Source organism: Haliotis rufescens, unplaced genomic scaffold, assembly GCF_023055435.1.
Source record: "Haliotis rufescens isolate VD_foot unplaced genomic scaffold, xgHalRufe1.0.p SCAF_63, whole genome shotgun sequence".
In the NCBI taxonomy this organism is placed as follows: Eukaryota; Metazoa; Mollusca; class Gastropoda; order Lepetellida; family Haliotidae; genus Haliotis; species Haliotis rufescens.
This window is the reverse complement of record NW_025964354.1, coordinates 1,835,030-1,860,301: the sequence shown is the minus strand read 5'-3', so window position 1 is coordinate 1,860,301 and position 25,272 is coordinate 1,835,030. Positions and strand designations below refer to the sequence as shown.

Sequence of the window (25,272 nt, the reverse complement as noted above, 5' to 3'; positions counted from 1 at the left end):
GAATCGAACCAGGGTCTTCTGCGTGACGAGCGAACGCTGCAACCACTAGTCTACCCCACCGCCCGAATACTGCATTGATGATAAATCAGGGGCTAACATTCTAACGCGGAACAGCATGACCATCACATCAGGTGGATCTGAACAGGACATGTCAACATACGGCCTACAGAACAGGTCAACATACGGCCTACAGAACAGGTCAACATACGGCCTACAGAAGATTTCAGTGTAGGGCCTACAGACCATGTCAACATACGGCCTACAGAAGATTTCAGTGTAGGGCCTACAGAACAGGTCAACATACGGCCTACAGAACATTTCAGTGTAGGGCCTACAGACCATGTCAACATACGGCCTACAGAAGATTTCAGTGTAGGGCCTACAGAACAGGTCAACATACGGCCTACAGAAGATTTCAGTGTAGGGCCTAGGGACCATGTCAACATACGGCCAACAGAACATGTCAACATACGGCCAACAGAACATGTCAACATACGGCCAACAGAACATGTCAACGTACGGCCAACAGAACATTTCAGTATAGGGCCTACAGACCATGTCAACATACGGCCTACAGAACATTTCAGTGTATGGCCTACAGAACATGTCAACATACGGCCTACAGAACATTTCAGTGTAGGGCCTACAGACCATGTCAACATACGGCCAACAGAACATGTCAACATACGGCGAACAGAACAATTCAACAAATGGCCAACAGAACATTTCAGTATAGGGCCTACAGACCATGTCAACATACGGCCTACAGAACATTTCAGTGTATGGCCTACAGACCATGTCAACATACGGCCAACAGAACATGTCAACATACGGCCAACAGAACATGTCAACATACGGCCAACATAACATTTCAGAATAGGGCCTACAGACCATGTCAACATACGGCCTACAGAACATTTCAGTGTAGGGCCTACATACCATGTCAACATACGGCCTACAGAACATTTCAGTGTATGGCCTACAGACCATGTCAACATACGGCCTACAGAACATTTCAGTGTAGGGCCTACATACCATGTCAACATACGGCCTACAGAACATTTCAGTGTATGGCCTACAGACCATGTCAACATACGGCCAACAGAACATGTCAACATACAGCCTACAGAACATTTCAGTGTAGGGCCTACAGACCATGTAAACATACGGCCTACAGAACATGTCAACATACGACTCATACTTGTTTGATCAAAGAACTTGATATTAGTGGCATATCAAACATGTAAGGCTTGTATGTTAACTGAGGAAAAGTCTGCCAAAACCTCGCCTCATTACCATCAACTTTAGAATTGAAGACTCGTCCAGTCTTTTGTATTGGGTTCAAACGCTCCCCATATATCCGTACAAAGAGTGAGTGTGTTTAGTTTAACACAACTTTGAACAGTATTCCAGTTGTATCACTGCTTGTCAGCTTTATGTAGGAGGAAACTCAAAAGTGATGCAGGTCTGGGATGAGGACCACGACCACGGATACGGTGCTGACAAACCTAGCTACATAATCGGGGCGAACCGGGATACAAATCCCCAATCATAGGTTACTGGCGTGCCCATGGATCAAAACTCTGCATATTGAATTGCCGGGCCTTAGATGACTCGGCTGCCTGTGCCCCCATCTTTCAATTTGTGTTTCAGAATACTGCTGGTACTGAAGTAAACATTATCAGCTTACTTGAGAAAGATACATTTTGCGACAAATACATTGAAGCAAACAATATACATGGTATCTACTGCCAGCTGGCTACTTAAGGAATAGTTAAAATGAGGACAGGAATATGTATACCAAAGTTCATATGACTTTATTACCAATACATACGTGGGAATATAAATATTGAGTGGGTAGGTTTAACGCCGCTTCATATATTAATCCTAAATTGGCAAGGCTGGTGACGCCAAAACCTAGCTTAACACATTTCCGTGACTCGAATTCTGCTTTTGTTCGTGATGAGCCAACATTTTAATCACAAGATTACCTTACAACTGCAGCAACAATAACACGGTTACTACTATGAATATAGTATGTGAAGTTCAGACAGCAGGGATTGGTGCAACATCAGATTAATGTGTGGTGCTGATGGCGATGTTATAAGGCGTCAAAGTTGTCACATTGTCAAAGTTGTCACATTGACGAACGTGTAGTTACTGGAACCATATTCATTCACAGCATTTAGCCGAATGTCGTACATTGTTGCCGGTTTTAGACCATCCAGCTTCAGTTGAAGGGCGTAGTCCTCCCTCGGCATGGATGGGTGGGTGATCAATTGACCGTCAGGTTGTCTGTATTCTATGTTGAAACGTTGTTCATAGAAGCCGTTGAAGCCTTTGTCCCATGTGATGATAATGGAACGCGAGTCCACGGTGGCGGCTTGCAGATTCGTTGGTGCATCTGGCTTACCTGTATTGAACACAAGTAACGACATAAAATATCACAACATCTAAAACCTCAGCTCAACAACACACCTGACTGTTCTCAGAGGTCACATAAACTAAATTTGCATCCATCATTCAAAAATCCAGTAACAAAATCCTGAAGCTTTTTCATTCATAATCCTTTGTGCACCACGAATGAAACTTGATATCCCTAACACTGACTCCCAACCCAACCACAACACCCACGCACGCACGTACTCACGCACACACAGACACAGACAGACAGAGCTTAATAATGATATTGCTGTATGGGGCAATGTGGTCAACATCAAAATCGGATGAGGAATATGACTCAACGTGTTGTACAGCGTAAATCACCGAATTGCCTTTGGTCCACACTGTCTGCAGAGAATCAGCCACATACTACAAAGATATACTAAGAGTGTTCAGGACTCCGGTTCACGAAGCAGTCTTAGCGTTACGTTCATAGTAAGTCTATTTATACTATGGGATTTACGACTTCTCAATTGACACACAGTAATGTAACGGAAACACTGTTCAAAGCGGCGTTTATCACAACCAACTCATTTTTCGCTTTAACATTTACCGTAGATAATAAGTTGAATGTCTTTGATCATGATGTTGCCACCGACTGTACATCTACAGGTGTATGTCCCTCGCTCGCCACTGGTCAACTGGTCAAGCTGAAGGCGGGTTGCATCGGGAAGTTTTAACGTGTAGACCCTGCACACAGAAGATGGAGCAAAGAGATTTAATCATACACAGTGTAAGTGTTCTTATTGATAGTGTATGGTAAATGTTCAGGACTGGCGTGGCCTTCCCTTCATAACCGTCATGAAAGCCGTACCTGTTGCGTTTTGAATCGTTTCTGATGTAAGATCCAATGATATCGTCATTTTTGTCCAGCCATTCGAACTTGGCCTCTTGCAGTTCGTCGCCTGAAAGTCCATCGACTTTGCAATACATAGATGCTGAAGTGTCCTTCTGTCGCCTTATCCTATCTTCTGATGGAGTAATAACGATTTTAGGGGGAACTGAAATAAAGCAGCAGTCAAGTTAAGTCAGACAAAACAAACAGCGAAACTGAAATTGAGAACGGATTGGCATGTCTTAGTTGGCAATATCACACATAGTCAACAACAGCTTCCATCATCTCTATCATTCTGCTTGTTGACTCTGTGTTGATTAGTCATCCACTGCCTTCGATTTATTACAATCAGCTCTCTTCGACCATCAATCAATTTACTGTATACACTTTATGTTAATAAGTATATATACCTATGTTGTTTAGTACTATCCATCACATGCTTGATAAAGGTGTTAGGATCTACACCGAAACGTCGCACTTATTGTAATGAAGAAGTTGTTCATCTATAGAACTCGTCTTACTTAAGTCAAGAGTTGTGTCTCTTAGGCGTATTAGAAATCTAAGAAGATGGGTTCGAATCCAAATTCACCCTGATAATGTTTCCAGGTTTGTCAGCACCATACACGTTCTCGTGAGTTTCACGAAAGTGGCCAAATACTACTACACTACTAGATGGTACACACTACCGACCAGTGGTCAGAAAATCAACTAGGTCAGAAATGAAATGTTTTCATTCCATCAAATATTCTCCATTGTCTGTCAAGCTACAACTATGAGATAACCACATTCGTCTGTAAATCACGAAATAAGAGAGACTTCCTAAAATATTTACCGTACAATTTGAGTTGTATTTCTCTGCGCACGGTATTTCCGTCTATTATGGCACGACATGTATATGTACTCTTGTCTCCTTTTCTCAGTTCGTCAAAGAACAGCGTGCTGCCCAAGAAGGTCTTCTGTGTGAAGTATCTGCAGACAAAGAAAGAAAGTTGGTGACAAAATTCGTTCTCACGCCATTTAAGTACATCACGTCAGTTAAATGTGGGTTGAAATTAAGAGTTAGTGATGAGGATGTACTGTTCATGTTGATCGGCGAAAGAGGGCCAGGCAGACAGACATGACTGAATTCGAGAGAGAGTGAGTGAGAGAGAGAGCTACCGAGAGAAAGCGTGAGAGAGAGAGAGAGTGATAGAGAGAGAGAGCTTGAGAGAGAGAGCTACCGAGAGAAAGCGTGAGACAGAGACAGAGACAGAGAGTAAGAGAATGAATAAATATTTCCACATAGTTGATAATCATCTTCTTGCACACATTTTATAAGTGAGAATATTGCATGATATTCACAATACGTTTTATGGATGTTAAATTATATTTTTGATACCAGTACCAAAGTTTGTACTATTGATCTTATATTTTCCGCTCCATAAAATGACGATGTGGATAGACAATTGCATATTCCAAGAGCAAAATGTTTATGCACACTCCTTGAACTTTAAGCAGGAAACACCGTTCACAAGTATAACGAAACCTAGTATTTCCGTCCCAAGTTAATCCAGGTGAGTCTCAGACATGGGCATTATGTTAATAATAGTCTTCGAGGAAGTGCCCCTTGCGCCTATTTAAGACTTACATATGCCCTTGATCATATCAGAGTTTATAAATGAAAAAAGGGAAGTTGTCCGTCGTTTGAACCATCTGATACAAGCTTCATGACCACTCTGAATGTATATATTCATCAACCTAAAACTTATTACCCTATTTGGTGTATATATGTCATGCATGTTGATTTTGGTTTATAATTGGCTGCCAGACCCTTCACTGAAGAAATCCTTCTCGACTGTCTCCCTCACACGTACGCACAATGTTGAGGTTTAATGTGTAACTGCGGTTTAGCGCCGCTTTTACCAGCACTTCGGTTGTTAAACAGCGTGTCCGTTTGATGTGGGAGGAAAGTCCGAAGTGATGCACGTACTAGACGTTAAGAAAGCCACGAGCACGAACATAGTATTATAGTGTTGACAAACAAAGAATCACAATCTGGGTAGTTCTAGGATATGATTCATAGGATTCTGGTCTGTCTTAGGGGAGCATCGCATTGTACGTCTTACACATGACCAGCTGAGCCCTGATATCAGTATGTATGCATAAATAGAACTATTATTTTTATACGATATACTTTTTACTAATATTGTGACGTCATCAGTCACGTGTATCCCTGAAGATTGAGTATTCATACATTGTGCAAAGTGTGGAAAGGATATATTTAGATCAACCATTATTTTCTATCTTTGGATTTCTATTAGGAAGCTAGTTTACATTGATTTGTGTATAAAGAATATTACATATATACAGTTTTAAAACTCGGGCTATAGGCCACCAGTAACCAAGGCTAGGCCACCTCACTGGGGATCATTGGGACTTACAGTACCCCTGCTTCCTGCATGATACCCCAACAGGATTTACGTCATCACTTTAGCTACTGACGGTTGTGAACAATACTAGCCCATATAAAAAGTACTCAGCAATGAGTTGACTTAAAAACACTGGTTGATGATTGTTACATCGTTTATGCTAGGATCACGTGTCACACAGGGGGACAATAATTTTACGATACTTTAACCCCCTGGACACAGCCTTCAATAAAGTCAGTAGATAATAGCATCACGCCAAGTTAAAAGCAAACATTTAATTATTCACATACATATTTAAAATGTATTATACAGACCAATTTCTTTCAAATAGCTAATAATAAGATGCCCGCTGACACGGGAAAAGAGATCTTTCAGATTTACGCTTTGATAATGTGATCCCTTGTTTGACGTAACAACCGACGATTGAAATGACATGTCATATGATTCTTCTCCATTTTCTTTAACAAGATAACAAAGGGAAATATACTGGACAACCAACTGAACCTGCGGAAGGTTCCATCAGTCACTCCCAGACGCATACTTGATAATTCCTCGCCTGTAATTATGGTCTTAAATAACCTAAATAGCCATATGTAGTCGGTACTTATTTGAGACAAATGGAAATGTCAGAATTAAGAAATAGAATAGAGATATTGTGAATTTGAAGGCCTCCTGAAAAAACAATAATACTGGAATCATTAAGAGGTAGACATTTTCATATTTTTGGAGAAGGTGGGCGTGAAAAGAAAATATGTTGACGGAAAGGATGAGATAAAATGTTCCACCTGTTGGCTGGAGGATAATCTGGGTCATAACGTGATATGGAATAGCCGTTTGGGTACAGCCAGTCTACAGTTACATCTCTGCCGCCTGACGGTTCGGTGACTTGGCAATACAACGCTAGACCTGTGTCCCTTTCCCGCCTTATAACGGTCTGTTGTGGAAGTATGACAACCCCTGAAACAATAGGAAGAATACTTAGACCAAACACGATGGATTCCAGACCAACTAAAATGAGTGTATGGATTGGTAGATTGACAAATAGGAAAACAATTGTGAACAAACATTACGATTTCAACATGGCGGAAAAAAATAATCTTGTAGGTATAAAATAGTGCTTATTAATCATATATGTACCATAGTGCATAAGGGTGTTTATAATTTTACTGCCATGCCTATAGTATTGTATGCATCTCAAAGTAACCTTTTGTGAAGTACTACTTTCAAGGGAGACCTGTTGAGAGGTTTACATTTTAATTGAAAGACCTGCTTGGATCTATTTATATTTACAGCCTAGTATTGTGCATCTAACGTTGGTATTGGACTAGTTACAAATCACATATTTCATAATCGAACCTGCAACCTCACAGATCATGTTTAGTTTTGTAATCCACTGTTACCCACTGAGCCACCGGGGCTAGTGGTCAGCTTCGGTTCTCGGACTGTTCCCTCGCAGTGTATTATAGTTATGGTGTCTTTAGTTGCCTGATGCGGTGTCATATTAGGTTAGCGGAAATACTGTACGAGGCGTCAAATATCGAATTTATTATGCTTTACATTTTCTGATAACTATATAGAACATTTTGCCTTACATCAGAGATTTCCTCATCGGTACTACTAGCAAAGCATTTGACGGTCATTGCTGATGTCAAAGGGAGACCACTCTTCAAACCTTGTTGAAAATTTAAACTAGAATCTTTCTCAATAAAGTCCAGAATGTGATCTTAAAAAAGCAGAAAAATGTCCTTGCATATGACAAGAGGGTATAATATTGCATGTAACAGTAGTCTAAAAATCTGTATGTACCAGTAGTGTATAACGTCGTTTGTATCAGTAGTGTATAATGGTGTATATATCAGAAGCGTATACTGGTGTATATATCAGTAGTGTTTAATGTTGTATGTACCAGTAGTGTATAATGGTGTATGTATCAGTAGTATTTAATGTTGTATGTACCAGTAGTGTACAATGGTGTATGTAACAGTAGTGTATAATGTTGTATGTGCTAGTAGTGTATAATGGTGTAGGTACCAGTGGTGTATAATGTTGTATGTACTAGTGGTGTATAATGTTGTATGTACCAGTAGTGTATAATGTTGTATGCACAAGTGGTGTATAATGTTGTATGTACTAGTTGTGTATAATGGTGTAGGTACCAGTAGTGTATAATGTTGTATGTACTAGTAGTGTATAATGTTGTATGTACTAGTAGTGTATAATGTTGTATGTACTAGTAGTGTATAATGGTGTAGGTACCAGTAATGTATAATGTGGTATGTACTTGTAGTGTATAATGTTGTCTGTACTAGTAGTGTATAATGGTGTATGTATTAGTAGTGTATACTGTTGTATGTACTAGTAGTGTATACTGTTTTATTACCCACGTGGTGAATATACAGGTGGTAAGATACTAAATCCGTACGTCACACGTGTGTCGTACAAGGTTGACCTTGTTTTATTCGTTTTGATTGGATAACCGTGACCTCTGTCACACCGGGACTACTTTTTTCATTCATAAAAAATTGCGAGACGTCATTCATTTTGCGATAACAAGGCAGAACTGAAGAAATATGAGAACGAGAGATATTTACAAACACTTTATTAAACCAAACAAGAAAGTCGGTCAGATACCATAGAAAGTCCACTCGTTTCGTAAAAATGGTATCTTACGAGAATGAGTGTAGTATTCTCTATGTATGTACTAGTAGTGTATACTGTTGTATGTACTAGTAGTGTATACTGTTGTATGTACCAGTAGTGTATAATGTTGTATGTACCAGTAGTGTACAAGGTTGTATGTACTAGTAGTGTATAATGTTGTATGTACTAGTAGTGTATAATGTTGTATCTACCAGTAGTGTATAATTCTGTATGTACTAGTGGTGTATAATGGTGTAACTGGCAGTAGTGTATAAATTCCTATTTATCAGTAGTGTATAATGGTATATGTTAACATAAGTGGTAATCCCAGAAACCTGAATTGAAGCTCCAATTCTACAAACATACTCCAGGGAATACATTCATAAAAGTCCTTGAGGGTTTGAAAGCGGTCGACATCTGACAAGTCAGTTAGACACTCACCATAAACATTGAGATGAAAAGACTTAAGTATTGTGTCACCACCAACTTTTCCTCTGCATGTATATGTTCCGTGGTCTTCAAGCTTCACTTGATTAAACTTCAGCTGGCGTCGTCGACCAAGTTTCCTTGTGTAGACCCTGCAAGGTGTCAAAAGGAGACTCGTAGAATATATTCACGCAGAAGATCATAACGTGATTTGTAGGTATCTGATACCCGTATATATAATTTTAAACCCAATACGTGTCTGCAACTTGCATGGGAACATGTGAAGAAAAACTCGTTTCAGGTTTCACTCGCGGGGTGTTCGGCACTTTAGTGAGTGAGTGAGTATGGTTTTACGCCGCTTTTAGCAATATTCCAGCACTATCACGGCAGGGGACACCAGAAATGGGCTTGGCACATTGTACCCATGTCGGGAATCGAACCCGGGTCTTCGGCGTGACGAGCGAACGCTTTAACCACTAAGCTTCCCGACCGCCCCGTTCGGCACTTTAAGTGATCAACGTGCGTGAACATCCCTGGATCTTCTGTATCGTGGTGTACGATCCCATTCATCTTCGAACCTTGCAATGTTTAGTTTTATACGTACACAGCTATTGTGGCATTGTGGCTTATTGTGGCATCTCAATGTTCGCTGCAGCTCAGTAGATGTGACGTCACAGCGAGGATAATGTAGCGCTAAAGCACGATCTCTAAAACTGATTAATAATGTTCTTCAAATATAATCATTTAGTGATGCGTCCGTCACATCAGCTGCGTCAGTGATTATTGTGACTTGAAAACCCGAGTGATCGATCATTTACCAAAGTCGTGCCAGAAAAGTCCATAACATTCGAAAACACATAACTTTATTTCGCATTGTAAAATACAAAGTTATGCGAAATAATCGAAGCACTCTCTTTCATAGACGTCAGACGTCAAGCTGAATAGGAAGAAGAAGTTTATTTGTGAATAAAGGTACATATACATATACCGGGATGTGGTACGGCGTGAACCACTTCTCTGGCCGCCGGGTCTCGCTGACTGTTCGTATCAACAGTCGAGCTGCTTAATAATTGATCAAAACGGATGGTAAGTTAAAATGATCTGATTGTTATTTCATTTCGACCTTCATATTAGCTTTTGACCTTTTATGTATTTGTTATTTGTGTCATCTATTTCCTGAGATGAAAAAGAAACGAATTGTAAAACAGCAAGGATCCGAGAAAGAATATGAATCCCCAGCGACCTGCGCTTGTCTTAAGAGGCGACTAAATGGATCGGAAGGTCAGGCATGCTGACTTGATGGTATGTCATCGTACCCCAAATGTATGCCTCAATGCTCATGATGACTGTAAATGTATTGTCTGGATCAGCCTTTTTTTACAGACCGTCATCACATATCTGCTATACTGCTGAGTGCGGTGCAAAACAAAAACAAACAAAACACGAAATACATTCTGAATATCAAGCTCAAAAAATGACGGATGCATATCTTTGATTTGTGGACTGGAACATGATTGGCACGTTATACAATAATACAATGCTAGTATTAATAACGTATGTTCGACAAAATGATTGATGGACGAAATCATACTTAAATTACGTACCAGCATATGAGAGTACTGTAAGGTAGTAATACTTGGGTAAATAATTGCAATGTAAGGCATGTTTTACAAACGTTACAATTTTACAAATACTTGTGATGTAACTTATATATGTAGTGGTTACATACCAGCAAAGGCTTGTGAAATAAGTTAGTTATATAAAGGGGCTATGATTGTGAATCATTCGACTACAATAATCACCTGCCGCTTTTGGGGTCATTTTCACTGAAAGGTCCAATGGATTTGTTGTTGTTGTCAAGCCATTCTAAGTTGGCAACTTGATCGTCTGAGAGTCCCAGCGCCTCACAAGTGAGGATCTGTTCACCTGTGTCTTGGACTCGCGTTATATCTCCAGATGTGGAGATGACAATATCTGGGGTTTCTGAAATAGATTTCAATCATGACGTACTCTGGCAACTTTGTATGAGCGTGATAGAGTTCTATTCGCTGGAGATAAAAAAAACAACAACAACCACGGCTTCAACAAGGAAAAGTCATTGATGTTTCTGTTGTAGAAAAGACAGGCATTTCACAGTTATGGTGTAGGTAATAATAATAATAATAATAATAATAATAATAAATATAAATATAAATATAATAATGATGAGGATGATGATGATGATGAAAATAATAATAACAGGTTGGAATACAGTAGTTTGGTAATAACATAGGGAATAAAGCAACGATTATGACAAGGGATTAGAACGATATGATATACATACCATAGTTTTAAATAAAAGCGAGAAAAAGTTCATTGCAAGATTCCGACTTTATCATGAACATGTGTTTAAGAATCAAATAGTGATGATAGCAGGGTTAAGCGAAAAGGTGGGTGTATCCTGCACCCGTCAAAAACACATACAAAGGCAAGGCAATTGTTCCCCAGAAAAAAACCCCAAAAAACACGGGAACATATGGTACAATTAAAAACAACAGCTTTTGAAACAGTCGTATTACTTTGAAACCTGTGTGGAAAGAGCATGGACGATTGTCCTCAAACGTTGTGCAATGTACACGTCATAGGTTATGGCTGCTGGAATACGGCTCGACATGGAGGGAAAGTTGACTGCTGGGAAAGTGAAGTCATCGCTCTTGTCATACAGTCTTGTGAATATGTATGCATAGTTATCAATATGAAACAGACGGGGGTGTTTCACTGGTCTCTTCAATGTCAAGTTCAGGCGGGTACATCAGTGGGAGGTAGCTGGAAAAGCTATATCATATGTAATACCATATATTAGAAAGCAATATATCCTGAGTGAGTGAGTGAGTGAGTGAGTGAGTGAGTGAGTGAGTGAGTGAGTGAGTGAGTGAGTGAGGTTTAAAGATATTAACCTATAAGGACAAAGGTTATTTCATGTGCGAGTCTCTTACCATTGAAATAGAGCTGTCTTGATTTATTCATAGTCGTATCCCAGACCTTTCCTCTACACGTATATGTGCCTGCGTTTTCATCTCTCCAATTTTTGAAGAATAATATTAAGCTTCGCCCTGAATAGGATGTGTGGATGCTACAAGCAAAGGAAAAGATAATGAAGATTCGGAAACATTGGAGCCACATTCCTGCAAAGTGGTAAACATATCATTCTTACTCAAGTGGGTACCAGTGCTATATTCATTTTGGTCCCGACTCGGTTATTTATAGGTCACAGTCATGTAGATGAACTACTGATTAGTTCGACTTAACCATCAGATTAAAAAAAAACCCAAACAACAGAATATTCTGTACCGTTTGTCCCAGTCGCGTCCAATAACATTGTTGTTCCTGTCCAGCCATTCTAACTTGGCATCAATACCGTCTGGCAGTCCAGGAACTTCGCATTGCATTGGAAACGAAACGTGGTACGCCATTAATTCATCCATTGGTGGACCAATAACGAGTTCTTGGGCACCTGAAAAAGTCACATGAATATCAAGCAATGAAAGTGATGTGTCTGTTTTCTAAACTCAGGATGAGTGACCTCACGCCCGGTGCTCATTCCTGGCCACATCCAGAACCATCTCAGATCTCAACCCGGTCATGAACTCTGGATCCATCCCTGACCTCACTGCATCCCTGACCTCATCCAGGACCTCATCCTGTACCTCATCCAGGACTTCACCACATCCCTGAACTCATCCTGTACCTCATCCATGACCTCACCGCATCCCTGACCTCATCCAGGACCTCATCCTGTACCTCATCCAGGACCTCACCACATCCCTGACCTCACCGCATCCCTTACCTCATCCTGTACCTCATCCAGGACCTCATCACATCCCTGACCTCATCCCTGACTTCATCCCTGACCTCAGTCTGACCTCATCCAGGACTTCACCACATCCCTGACCTCATCCCTGACCGCATCCCTGACCTCACCGCATCCCTGACCTCATCCCTGACCTCACCACATCCCTGACCTCATCCATGACCTCATCCTGTACCTCATCCAGGACTTCACCACATCCCTGAACTCATCCTGTACCTCATCCATGACCTCACCGCATCCCTGACCTCATCCAGGACCTTATCCTGTACTTCATCCAGTACTTTACCACATCCCTGAACTCATCCTGTACCTCATCCATGACCTCACCGCATCCCTGACCTCATCCAGGACCTCATCCTGAACCTCATCCAGGACCTCACCACATCCCTGACTTCACCGCATCCCTGACCTCATCCTGTACCTCATCCAGGACCTCATCGAGGACCTCATCCAGGACCTCACCGCATCCCTGACCTCATCCAGGACCTCACCGCATTCCTGACCTCATCCAGGACCTCATCCTATACCTCATCCAGGACCTCACCACATCCCTGACCTCATCCCTGACCTCAGTCTGACCTCACCACATCCCTCACCTCATCCCTGACCTCAGTCTGACCTCATCTCTCACCTCATCCTGTACCTGACCCAGAACATCCACATGATGATATATGTTCCGATCAAGACCTTTGATGACTACGCAATTAACGTGTTCTTACCATACATTCACTGTAGACACAGATGTTTTTGTTCTGACCATGTCTAAAGTGCCCCAGCTGTATAATCACAGAGTTGAGGACGGCTTTTTGGAGCTGGCGGACATTTCCCGAACACACCTGCCCAAGTGATTGCTGCATCACTTTAAGCATGTATATATTGACATATACAGCAGTCAAGACAGTTGTCACACATAGCTACTGGGCTATAATATGTCCAGTGTGGTGCCGCCTTCAAACAGTCAGCTTCAGCTCGATTCTAGCTCAATACAACTCGTTTATGAATCTGTCGATGGGGATGTACAACACTGATAATGAGAGTGACACAATAACCATGGTATGGCAGCGGTCAGAGGTCAGCGTCATGATTATCCCCCGCTTTGAGCGATGTTAAACTCACTCACTCCTGAAAATCACGGAGAAAGGTCTATAGCTCTGTACAAAAAGGAATTTAAGACAATGTTCGAACTCATTTAAGATTGTGACTGGTAACATCATTCTGTAAATTGAATTTCTGTGAATTGAATAGTTTTTGAGAAAATGTGTGTCAAAGGTGAATCGGACGGACGGATGGTAGAGCGGACGGAAGTACGGACGGACAGCATTACAGTAATATTAGCATTTCAGCTTAATACTGAATGAAGCCCACAATCAAAGCCACAATCATATAATATGACTGGCATGTTCTTAGCTCAACTACTGGCGATGTAGTGCCCTATACATTTGACCCAACCCTGTCCACACAACATGAGTGAGTGTAGTGGGTCTACGAGGATGTTCTTATTACTAAGTTGAATTAACTAACATAAGATAGTTATGCGATAAATCGCAAACGTACAATGAACAACGCAGTGTGGTTTACTTCACGATAAAACATTGTTCTATCATGACGTCATTTATGGAGATTCGGACATTCGCTCGTAACTTGACGACGACGTTATTTTTGAGAGGGTTGTGTCTCTTGAGTTGATCCCAATAGATGATCCTGGGTAATGCAGATAAAAGCGATGGCCGAACGATCGCATCCAAAACCGGGGGAGATATGACAATCGGTATTGGGAGAGAAGGTACAGGTAATCGACGTGAGGATTGTGAGAATATGCGGGAAAGACCCACCTATGCATATAATGGACTTGTCCGACATTACCGAGGTCTGATTCTATTGAGAGAGTCATCTTTTTTAAATAAGGATAACTTATTTTTAAAGCTTGTACATTGTATCATCATCCTCAAAAAGAGTGATATAAAAATATACAACTTGTGGATCGTACAATAATACACTGCAGGGAGAATAAACCGCTCGGGGCTGCGACCTTCATGGTTTATTCTTCACGCAGTGTTTCATTGTACGATAATGTGTACTTGATCCTTAGCAAACTTTGTAATAATAATAGACATACGATTATCATTACATCAACGCATTAAGCCATGCAATTGCTTGTAACATGATAATATGGAAATCATGACCCAGAGTATACAACTTAGACAACCGGACACGTGCCCTTTTCGCCATGAGTCAACCCAGTGATAATCTCACATTATTTCTGCTTGCATCAACAACATGTTTGCTGGCAGCACAACTTGTGGAAATTGTTTCACATACGTTGTACATAATGTTCGCTTATCGCGAGGGGAAAACGGAATATGTGGCTGTGCACCACGAGCGTTTGTGTGTCGCCATTTGTGGTCATGTTTAAACTCTGTTCAGCATTTGCATGTCCAGTCGATTTTCAGTGAATTCGGATTTTCTGGAACTAGGATGATATTTCGAGTATTTAGAATGAGTGAGTGATTGAGTTGGGTTTTATCGCTGGTTTTAACAATATTCCAGTTATATCGCGGCGTGTCAGCTTAATTTGGTAGAAAAGCCCGAGGTGATGTCTCAGACGTTACCACTTCGGTGAAACCCACGTGCTAAAAAAAACTAGAAAAGTAATCGAGGTGAAACGGGATTCGATCCGCAACTCATAGATATATGGCGTGCCCAAGGGACAAAAATCTGCACAGCGAATCGCGGCGCCTTAGACGACTGGGCCACCCGTGCCCCTCGAATATTAAGAAAACACTTGTGATGAATCATTCATGCACACATTCTACAACATAAAACCGTCGTTCAAAAGAAACTCTACTTACACACAGCAAGGGGGCCCAAATATATTACCAATAGCAGGAGGTGTCTCATGTCAGCGTCCGACATGGCTGTGAGCTGCAAGTCTAATGGTTGCTCGTCAGCTGGTAATCTGTGAAGTGTTAAGTACATGTAGGGTACGAGTGGCGTTTAGTAATATGGCGGGCTTTTGCATGTGTAGGCGTCAAACATTTCACCTTTCAAATGTCAAACTGTCAGATCTGACTGGTAATTGTAACAGGTTCGCCAGTCTGCAGACGATTAAAATGTTTTTCATATATGCCAGACTGGTCCCAATTATTAAAGTCATATGAGGTAGACGAACATGATCGTGGACATGTACATGGTACACACATATGTGGTCTGCCGTATATGCATCAAAGATTGTAATGATTCTGAAAGTATTAACGCTAATGGTAAAGGTGCACATCTCAGCCTCTCAGACTCTGAACCAGCCAGTTCCTGTTACATCTCCTTAATGCCCCGGCAGAATACAAACAAATACCAGGGTATGGAACCACCGTTCCTGGCATACGTTCTATCAACTAAACCGTAACAGGAGACACAATTAGAATTTGCAATAGTTGTCGACATGCAACAATAACTGACGAAAAACAATACATTGCAATAGTTGTTCATATGCAATACAATCAGAAATAACACAAAATTGTGATAGTTGCATAGATGCAGTCGAAAGGAAAAATAAGACATTGCAATGGAAACGTACAAAAAACATGAGATTTAATAATTACAGAAGACAAAGTAAGATCTTGCAATAGTTGCATTCATTATATACATGAGTGTGAGATATGCAGTTGTATGAAAATGATAAAACTCTTTTTTTCTTCAAAAGTTATCAAAATTTCACTGTTATGAAAATAAAACCCCTTATTTTCACTTGTGTGAAAATCAAAATCAGTGTTTTCATGACACTGGAATGACGGAACTAGTTTCATCCAGAATTACCGCCCTTGGAAGTTGTCTCCCATTAGTTGTCTGCTGGCGTATAACCTGGACGAAGCAAGACGAGTAAACACATTTCACCTTTTGATATTGACTACTTGATGTACTATTTGCATATTACCAAAGAAACTAACACCATGTTGTTTGTCGTGTTCTCGTTTTACTTCAGTGCCACAACCTGCGACGATGCCGGTCACTGATCTTTGCCATTGTTGCAGCTTTTTTGTATTCCTGGGCATTCCCACTGATGAGCCAGAAAACAGCTTTTTAATATTTTTGTGACATGTTATGTTCTTCAGCTTAGTTACGATCAGAACGACGTCTCATAAAATCGGCATGACGCCATGAAAATGAATTATACCATATCACGGATGCCTCCTTCGTGAAGTGTATTTCCTCCCCAGTTAGGATATCGGGTAGAACATTTGCTTGTCGTACGTGGCAACTTAATGGATCAGTTTAGGCTCGTTCATAGCGTGTCAACATAACTTAACACTGCAATCGTTGCTCATAACATCAATCACTGGATTATGTGGCCCAGACTCAATTGACACAAGTTCTCGTTATGTATGCACTGTAACAAATGAAGACGAGTGTTTAATCAGGTGAAGACATATAACCCTGCATCAGTCATATTTATGTCCTTAACACGAAGTTGTGCATCACGGAATACCATATGTGGCGAGAAGAAATCGTCACGTTCAATATTATTTCACGTCTTTGTCACTTACTCGCCCACGGGACACCATATCTAACTCATATACATTGTGCTGACTGCGAATCAGTCAGTCTTTGTATTTGGATCACAGCGTTTATTGTCAATTGGCGCATAGTGATAATGTCAAATGGTTCTAATTGTCCGTGTCAATTGCCTCAAAGTGTAAATGTCAATTGGTTCAGAGTGTTTATGTCAAGTTGTTTAAAGTGTTATTAACACTAGGCTCAGAGAGTTGCTATCTGTTGGCTCAGAGTGTTTATGTCTCTTGGTTCAGAGCAATATAAAGTACTTTACACTACACATCAGTATTGTATATCAGTGTTGACATCATGTGACATTTAGTACTCACATTGTATCTCAGTGTTGACATCATGCGACATTTAGTACTCACATTGTATCTCAGTGTTGACATCATGTGACATTTAGTACTCGCATTGCATCTCAGTGTATATGCATGTGACATTTAGTAGTCACATTGAATCTCAGTGTTGACATCATGTGACAGTAGGTACTTACATTGTATCACACTGTATACATCATGTGACATTAAGAAGTCACATTGTATCTCAGTGTATACATCATGTGACATTTAGTAGTCACATTGAATCTCAGTTTGACATCATGTGACATTTAGTACTCACATTGCATCTCAGTGTAAACATCATGTGACATTTAGTTTTTCATTTCTGTTATTAATTCAGTTGCCCGGACTGCTAAAACTATTGTCAATGCATGAAAAGCGTTTACCAAGAAAAGTTATGTTATTACATATGGACATTACTAGACATTTAACCTGGGCTTCTGTAATCAGGCATTCACTTGTCTAGTATAGTTTTGGGTTTGTTTGGCTGTCTCGGATTGTTGGTAATCCCCCATATTTCATTAATATACTTCAGAAACGTACAATAGATATTTGTTGTTCAAGGCATTGTTTATAGTGGGACGAGAAATACCTTAATGATATTGTTAACGTCAATCTTGGAAAAATATCAGTTAAGTTCAGAGCAGTGCCACTGCGTCTCAAAAAAAATAAATGAAGGCAGGTGGCAAAAAATCGATATTTCACTTCACTGGTACACACGAATACCACATAGTGTGTGCGAGAGGGTTATCCATGTTAAACCATTGCATGATATCTCAGTGAGCTGGCACACACACACACACACACACACACACACACGCACACAAACAAACACACACACACACACACACACACACACTCACACACACGCGCGCGCGCGCACGCACACACATACACACACACGCACAGGCTCGCACACATACGTTGCTATATAAGTGCACTAGTTTTAAACGCGACGTTAACACCCATTACACCTCAGCTCATCTTTTTGCATTGTTATCATATGGACCTCATACGGTATTCTGACACATATCTCTGACAAGATGTAACTTCACTGCAGCTGAGAATGACACCTATGTATGCGTGTATCATACTGACTGCACGGAACTGAAAACTCATGGAACTCCTTTTAGACTAGAGTGAAAGGGAGGCACCTCTGACTCCTCGCCTCGCTATCATGAGGTTGTGTTGGACGCCTATCGGGAAATACCGACTTTCTGCTGGCTTACAAACTGTTTCTTAGATTCAAGAACACGTGCCTAATTCAATACATTTGACTATTATATTTATTATATAGTGCCAAATAATGTGCAGCAGCCGTTGTTAGATGAGACATTCATCCTTGGGGAACGTGTATCTAGACTGTTTGGGAATCGTATACAAAGGTGTTCTGGCAAGTAGGCATCGCATTTATAATTATTGGATCGTAATCAACAACACAAAGCTGGAAATGAAACCTTAGTGGCTCAGTGACAGGATGCCTTCACATTCGTTGCACAGAGTTCGCCACATTCGCCGTCTCCGCATAAAGTTGATACAGGACATGTAATGGAGGAGACGCTTATCCCAAGTCACAGTAATGAGACTAGTCGCGATTTTACTTACTTGCCAAATGCTGGTTCTAGATCACAAACATTTTCCGTTACTTTTGGAACTATTCCATGGACGCCATCAATCAAGCTAACTCACACCACTCGTTTGACTGGTAAATAAACACTTCGCAGTGTTTTCTGGAAATATCATGTTTGTTTGCAACATTGTCGATATTGTGCGTATGATGAGTACAAAAAGACATGCCAAGTTTCAAAAACTTCCAGTTCATATTTGGTGTCTGCAGTTATCCAGCTGGATAAGCACCTGTGTTGTCATAACTTCCACACCTTAACAAAAACATACCACAGTCGCGACGGTCAGGAAAGGGGCCCTGTGGAAAGGGGCCCTGAACCCAGTTTTTTTCAAATCACCCGTCGAGCTAAAGTAAACTATTCTCATTGAGTTGTGATCATTCCAAATGCCTTTTGCTACTGGGCTGACTATTCTTCCGTTACTTTTGGAACTATTCTTTGTACGCCATTAATCAGCTCCATATAGTGTCCCCAAAAGACGCGACACTCGTTTAACTGGTAAATAGTAGTATTTTCTTGAAACATCATGTTTGTTTGCAACATTGTGCGTATGATGAGTACAAGGATACATTCCAAGTTTCAAAAACTTCCAGGTCATATTTTGTGTCTGCAGATACCCAACTGGATAAGCACTTGTGTTGTCATAACTTCCACACCTTAACACAAACGTACCACAGTCGTAACGGTCAGGTTGATAGTAGAAAGGGACCCTGAACCCATTTATTTTCAAATCAGCCGTCGAGCTTAAGTCAAGTAGACACAAATAAGTATAAAAAAACATGGATAATGTCCGCATTCTAGAGTAATGTTATCAGCATGTCACTGGTTATTCTCTGACGTTGACGTTTTTCATTCAGTCAGATGAGTGTAAGATCTAACTATGTGACAAACGTTATATTTGGGATAACACTTTCTCAATAAAGTACGGATTCTCGTAGTTGTTTTGGCTGAATCGCGTCTGGGATTCGAACCCACAAATCTGTAAGAGTGTAAGATCGCTTTGAGTAGCATTTCAATTATATTTTTAGACGGTCGTGGTAAGCAGTGTATCCTGCCACATAAAATAAGCGCCATTAGGAATAGCATATGGTGCTACTCGTGACATACTGCATTACAATTTTTAGATTTTCTACTTTTCCAAGTGCGGATATAAAATCAACGACTTCGTAAGTAAATATGTACCTAATGACAAACTCGTGGTCAGATTTATAATGTGTGTGATATATGAAGGTTACCAAATGAGCATATCGGGTTCCAGCAGTTGAAAAGACACAGTGCTCATTTACGACACTGCTTCCCATAATGTCAGAATCAATCGACAGACAGGTTAGTTCGGTGTCGTATACTGACGTGAACATGAAACTAAACAGCCTTGGTAGTATAGATCCCCAGTTCTTAATTACATGTTTCATGTCGACGTAATATGTCGGTTGGTCGGTTTGCTGTTTAACACCGCACTCAGCAGTATTCCAGCTATATGACGGCAGTCTGTAAATAATCGAGTCTGGACCAGACAATCCAGTGATTGACATCGTGAGCATCGATCCACGCAATTGGAACCGATGACATGCATCAACAAATTGAACGTCAACCATAGTCGCCTTTTACAGCAAGCATGGATTGCTGAAGACCTATTCTACCCCGGATCTTCTAGGGGCCGACGTAATATTGAATCTGATGAATGGACATCATTAAGATAATTAAGTTATTTAAGTAATCACACATAAATATGTAAGAATGCTTGAATGCACTGGTATGTTTATACTATTTTACAACAAATCTTTGAATTGTGTAGAAAGTTTTAAATTTCCTTTGTATCTAATTTGCAATATTCATGGCTATTGTTTTATGTAGCATTTACTATTGATATCAGAACTACTTACTTATTACATGATCCTATATGTCAGCACCGCGTCCTTCACCCTGCCTTAGAAACCTGAATTATACATCAACGTATCAGCTTACAGTTACACGTAAAGCAGGTCGCACACGTTTACAATACTACTACTACTGAACCATCTATGACCCACTTTATGATATTATATCCTGTATTTGAATATTTACTTAAACATGACATGTAATGGAATTGCAGTGCATTGTGCGCACACAATAAACCAGTACGCGAACAAGGAAAATGTCGTTTCTGTCTTATCTGAGTGAATATCAATACCAACTGGTAAGATAACACGACACGGACTGTGAACTTGTGAAACAGGCGTTCCTGCACAAATTTATCCCAGTTTTTAACCAGGCCACTTAATACACAATTAAACAATGAATATTAACCTCTCTGATACCAAAACTCCATTCACAATAATACTGACAAGTGCTTCCTTTAACTGGAGCAATGCTATTGTATGATATCAATAAATAGTTCAGATGTCTAGTTGTTGTTAGATGGTATCAAATATTGTTATTATGATTTTAAAAATTAAAAAACTATCATATAAATATCACTGGGAATTATTTTTCTTTCACAGTAAAATTATTTCACTGGTTACATACTTTTGTAAACCCATATCTGAGGCGGGTTGAAATATGAACCTGCCTTTCAGGAGCCCATTGCCTTCTATTATGTTCACATGTTGTCAATTTGATAAAATCTATATGTTATACGCTTCCTCTTCATGCACTATTTCAATTGCTTTTGTTAAGTATTCCCCGAGCCTAACTATACAAGTCAGAAGCAATTGTTGTTCTACCGTTTTTGCGTCGTCATGGCCCAGGCATTACCTTTCAACATGACAACGTCCGGCTTCATATTGCTCGACTTGTTCAGGATTCTCTTCAGCAAAACAACGTGAATGCCATTCCCTGGCAGGCTCGCTCCCCTGATCTCTCACCAATCGAGCACATGTGGGATGAGATGGATCGGCGCCTTCGACGTCAACCACGTGATCCCCAGACACTCCAGAAACTTCGAAACATGTTCCAGCAGATGTGGACAGGTATCCCACAGGACTTTGTGCGACGTTGGTCCATCCATGAGACGAAGATGTGTTGCCTGAATCGCTACCAGAGTTGGACACTCACGCTATTGATTTGTAAATTAACATTTTGGCATGGTTTTTTTTATGAAATCACGCATTTTCTGAAGTCAGTATGGCAAAGTAAACCATTTGAACACTTACGGGAGTCTTTTATCTTTTGCAAACCGAAATTGTTTCAGATTTGGTAAAACACATAATTTGCTTTAAATGTTACTATCTGTCACAGGATTTGTTGTTGTTCAGTATATATAGACTTACATTTCATATGCAGTTTGTTAAGTCATATCAATTGTTGGTCATTCTCAATTCTTATTTTGAAGAATCAATATATATTCAAAAATACGCCTTGCCCCAGTGATCTGATAGGAGGCCCTTTAGAAATTTGTAGTACTTTGCACACAAAAACGAGAGGAGAATGTGTTGCTCATGATAGAATTATGTACCGCCATAAATAGAATACATTTTATGAATGCAGTTTGTTAATTGCGTTTAAGTTAATGAAACAATTAAAAAATATGTCATAAGTTGTTCCAATTTATGATAAAATGTTGTTTTTTCACGTTTATTTCAGGTGGAGATTACCTACATCCTGAAACGAGCGGATAATATGTTGCTATTGATGGAAATGCTGCCCAACTTTCAAACATATATGAACATTTGACAATATATGAACAAATTGCGAACATGTGAAGTGCATTTAACCTTCAAGAATCAGCCGTCTTTATTCAGCACTTGTCAAATCATATGGATAATCTCTCACCTTTGTATGGGATACGTGACCAACGTTGTCAATAAAGAAACACAATCGGACTAAACACAACATTTTCATGTTATAGATTATAATTACTGTTCCGATTAATTGAGAACAAGGGACAATTAAATTTTCACAATATACTCTCAAACAGGAAACCATATACACCTTCGGTTTGTATTCTTATGCATAGTTCAACAGTAATTAGACATTCGTTTCTATATTTTGGACTGTAATGTTGAATCTTTTTCGGTGGATAACCTAAACTGGTTATTCTCTTGCATAGACAATATACATACAAAAGAGATCAGTTAAGTTATCTAAATATATAATTTTGAAGATCTGTTCGAATGGATAATGTCATAGAATTTGTATTTGGGGTTCATCTATCAATATGACATTGGCGTAACAATAATATAAAATATTGCAATACCTGAAGTCAAATGGCTAGCTTTATTATTGCCAGTGTTTCACTGACTGAATCTTTCTGTTTATATTTTATAATTTGACTTCATTCATTCTATGAAGATCTCGCCTTAGAGTTTCATCAATTTCTACTAATTACACACTTTATTGAACGCATATTATATATTGAGTGAAATTGGTCTTCTATATAACCCAATAATGACAGAATGTATATACAAGACATAAGCTATGACGTCTCTCATATTTGTCATCGCAAACAGATCGTAGTTAAGTAAAATAATTGCGGTTACGTGGGCGTCGTCGGTGCAGACCATATATGGACAAACAGTGCTCGGCCGCTAAACACATACTGTATATAAAATGACAAAGAAAAAGACAAAACTGTCTCATAATGGACAATTGAAATTGCGGGGTTAAACGACGATATAAATGTGTCGGTTATACAATTTCCGAGCCTTCCACATGACCATGTATGTAAACCCCAATGAGGAAACTATCTGTGGCCATTCTAACCTAGACACATTCCACCATATATACGTGAAATCAGAGGAAAGTCGTTAATTCAATAATATTGACAAAATAACAATCCTATCAGGGCTTACTCATTTCCTGATAGATAGGGAAACATGTTGATTATAGTTGCTAGCCATACGAGGACCAGGCCAGTACATACTGACCTGGACCAAATAACGTTTGCATGCTAAACGTTTTGTTGGGCACATTACTGACCTAAAATTAGCACGTGCTTGCAACAAAAGAAGGGTAGGATGTGTTGTTTCATATTTTTATCTTTTGCCTTTTGTCTTTTATGAAGGGTTATAAAAAAATGAGATGTGCCAAAATAAATGATGTGTAAAAGAGTAGATGTATATATATTCTGCACAACAAGAAACGCGAAAGTAGTTTAAACATAAATATTTGTATCTTTTGCCTTTTGTCTTTTATGAAGGGTTATAAAAAAAATAAGGTGTGCCAAAATAAATGATGTGTAAAAGAGTAGATGTTTATATATTCTGCAAAGAAAGAAACACAAAAGTAGTTTAAACATAAATATATGCTGATTGTTGTTGATATCCTTACCAAAATTGAATTGAAAATTAAACTCGTCATTTCTGGATTGGGATTGAAATGAGGTACTGCAGAAATGTGATGAAAATATCAAATAAACGATAAAACACAACCACAGCCTTGCGCTGAAAAACATTCACCTGACATGCACGTGCATCATCACTTCTAGAAAAAAAAACTTTGGGCTTTCATTCACGTGCTGCAACAATCTTACATCAAGTGAACAGCGAAAACATTGCACGACTGACGGATGTCCAACACAACAACGCTATCGGACGACTACATGCAAAACGTGTCATTCGTGTCAGGTCCGGTCGACCACGTATCACTAATTGAGCAAAGGGCCGATTCACACGGCTACATTACTTACGTGAAAGAACGACCACGGCCACTTCTACAACTACGACAATACGCGTCCTTCCAATTATGCAAGAAGCGAACGCCATTTTCCAACACGACAACGCCCGACATCACACAGCAATATTCCAGAAGTCTTGCCCTGCCATGGCCCTCCAGGTCTCCAAATGTAAACCCAATCGAACATATACGGGATGCACTGTATGCACTGGACTGCGAGCACATGAGCACCAACCACAGAGCCTCTTGCAGTTGTCACAGGAACTGCAGGAAGAGTGGGTGAACATTAACATAGATATAGATGTTATCAATGGGAATTTCAACATTTCACATAGTGTTTTCTCAATGAACTGCATATGCACGTTTTTTTAGTTTCATTTTGACAAATCGCCACTTTCAGTGACAAATACTCTGTGGATATGGAATAGTAATGTATAAATTTGAAAAAAAAATCAAGTTTTTTGACATACTTGAACTTGGCGCTCGGCGTTAGGGGGATAAAACAAGGACTGTTCAGCTCGGAGTCAGCATACTAGGTTTGTGTAAGGAATCCTTTTTAATCTCAGCA

At 39.9% G+C, this 25,272-nt stretch overlaps 2 protein-coding genes across 3 annotated transcripts in view; one reads left to right on the top strand and one right to left on the bottom strand.

The window, feature by feature from the left end:
- LOC124150171 (hemicentin-1-like) overlaps positions 1-25,272 on the top strand; it is a 262,470-nt gene that overhangs the window by 45,119 nt on the left and 192,079 nt on the right. The window lies entirely within an intron of this gene.
- Positions 1,802-15,570, bottom strand: LOC125375936 (hemicentin-1-like). The gene is made up of 10 exons (XM_048386994.1): positions 15,451-15,570; positions 12,082-12,244; positions 11,727-11,863; positions 10,554-10,734; positions 8,767-8,903; positions 6,471-6,642; positions 4,110-4,246; positions 3,257-3,443; positions 2,996-3,132; positions 1,802-2,413 (listed from the first exon to the last, which is right to left on the bottom strand). The coding sequence occupies exons 1-10, from the start codon at positions 15,512-15,514 to the stop codon at positions 2,121-2,123; spliced, it is 1,608 nt and encodes a 535-aa protein (XP_048242951.1). The 5' UTR covers positions 15,515-15,570; the 3' UTR covers positions 1,802-2,120.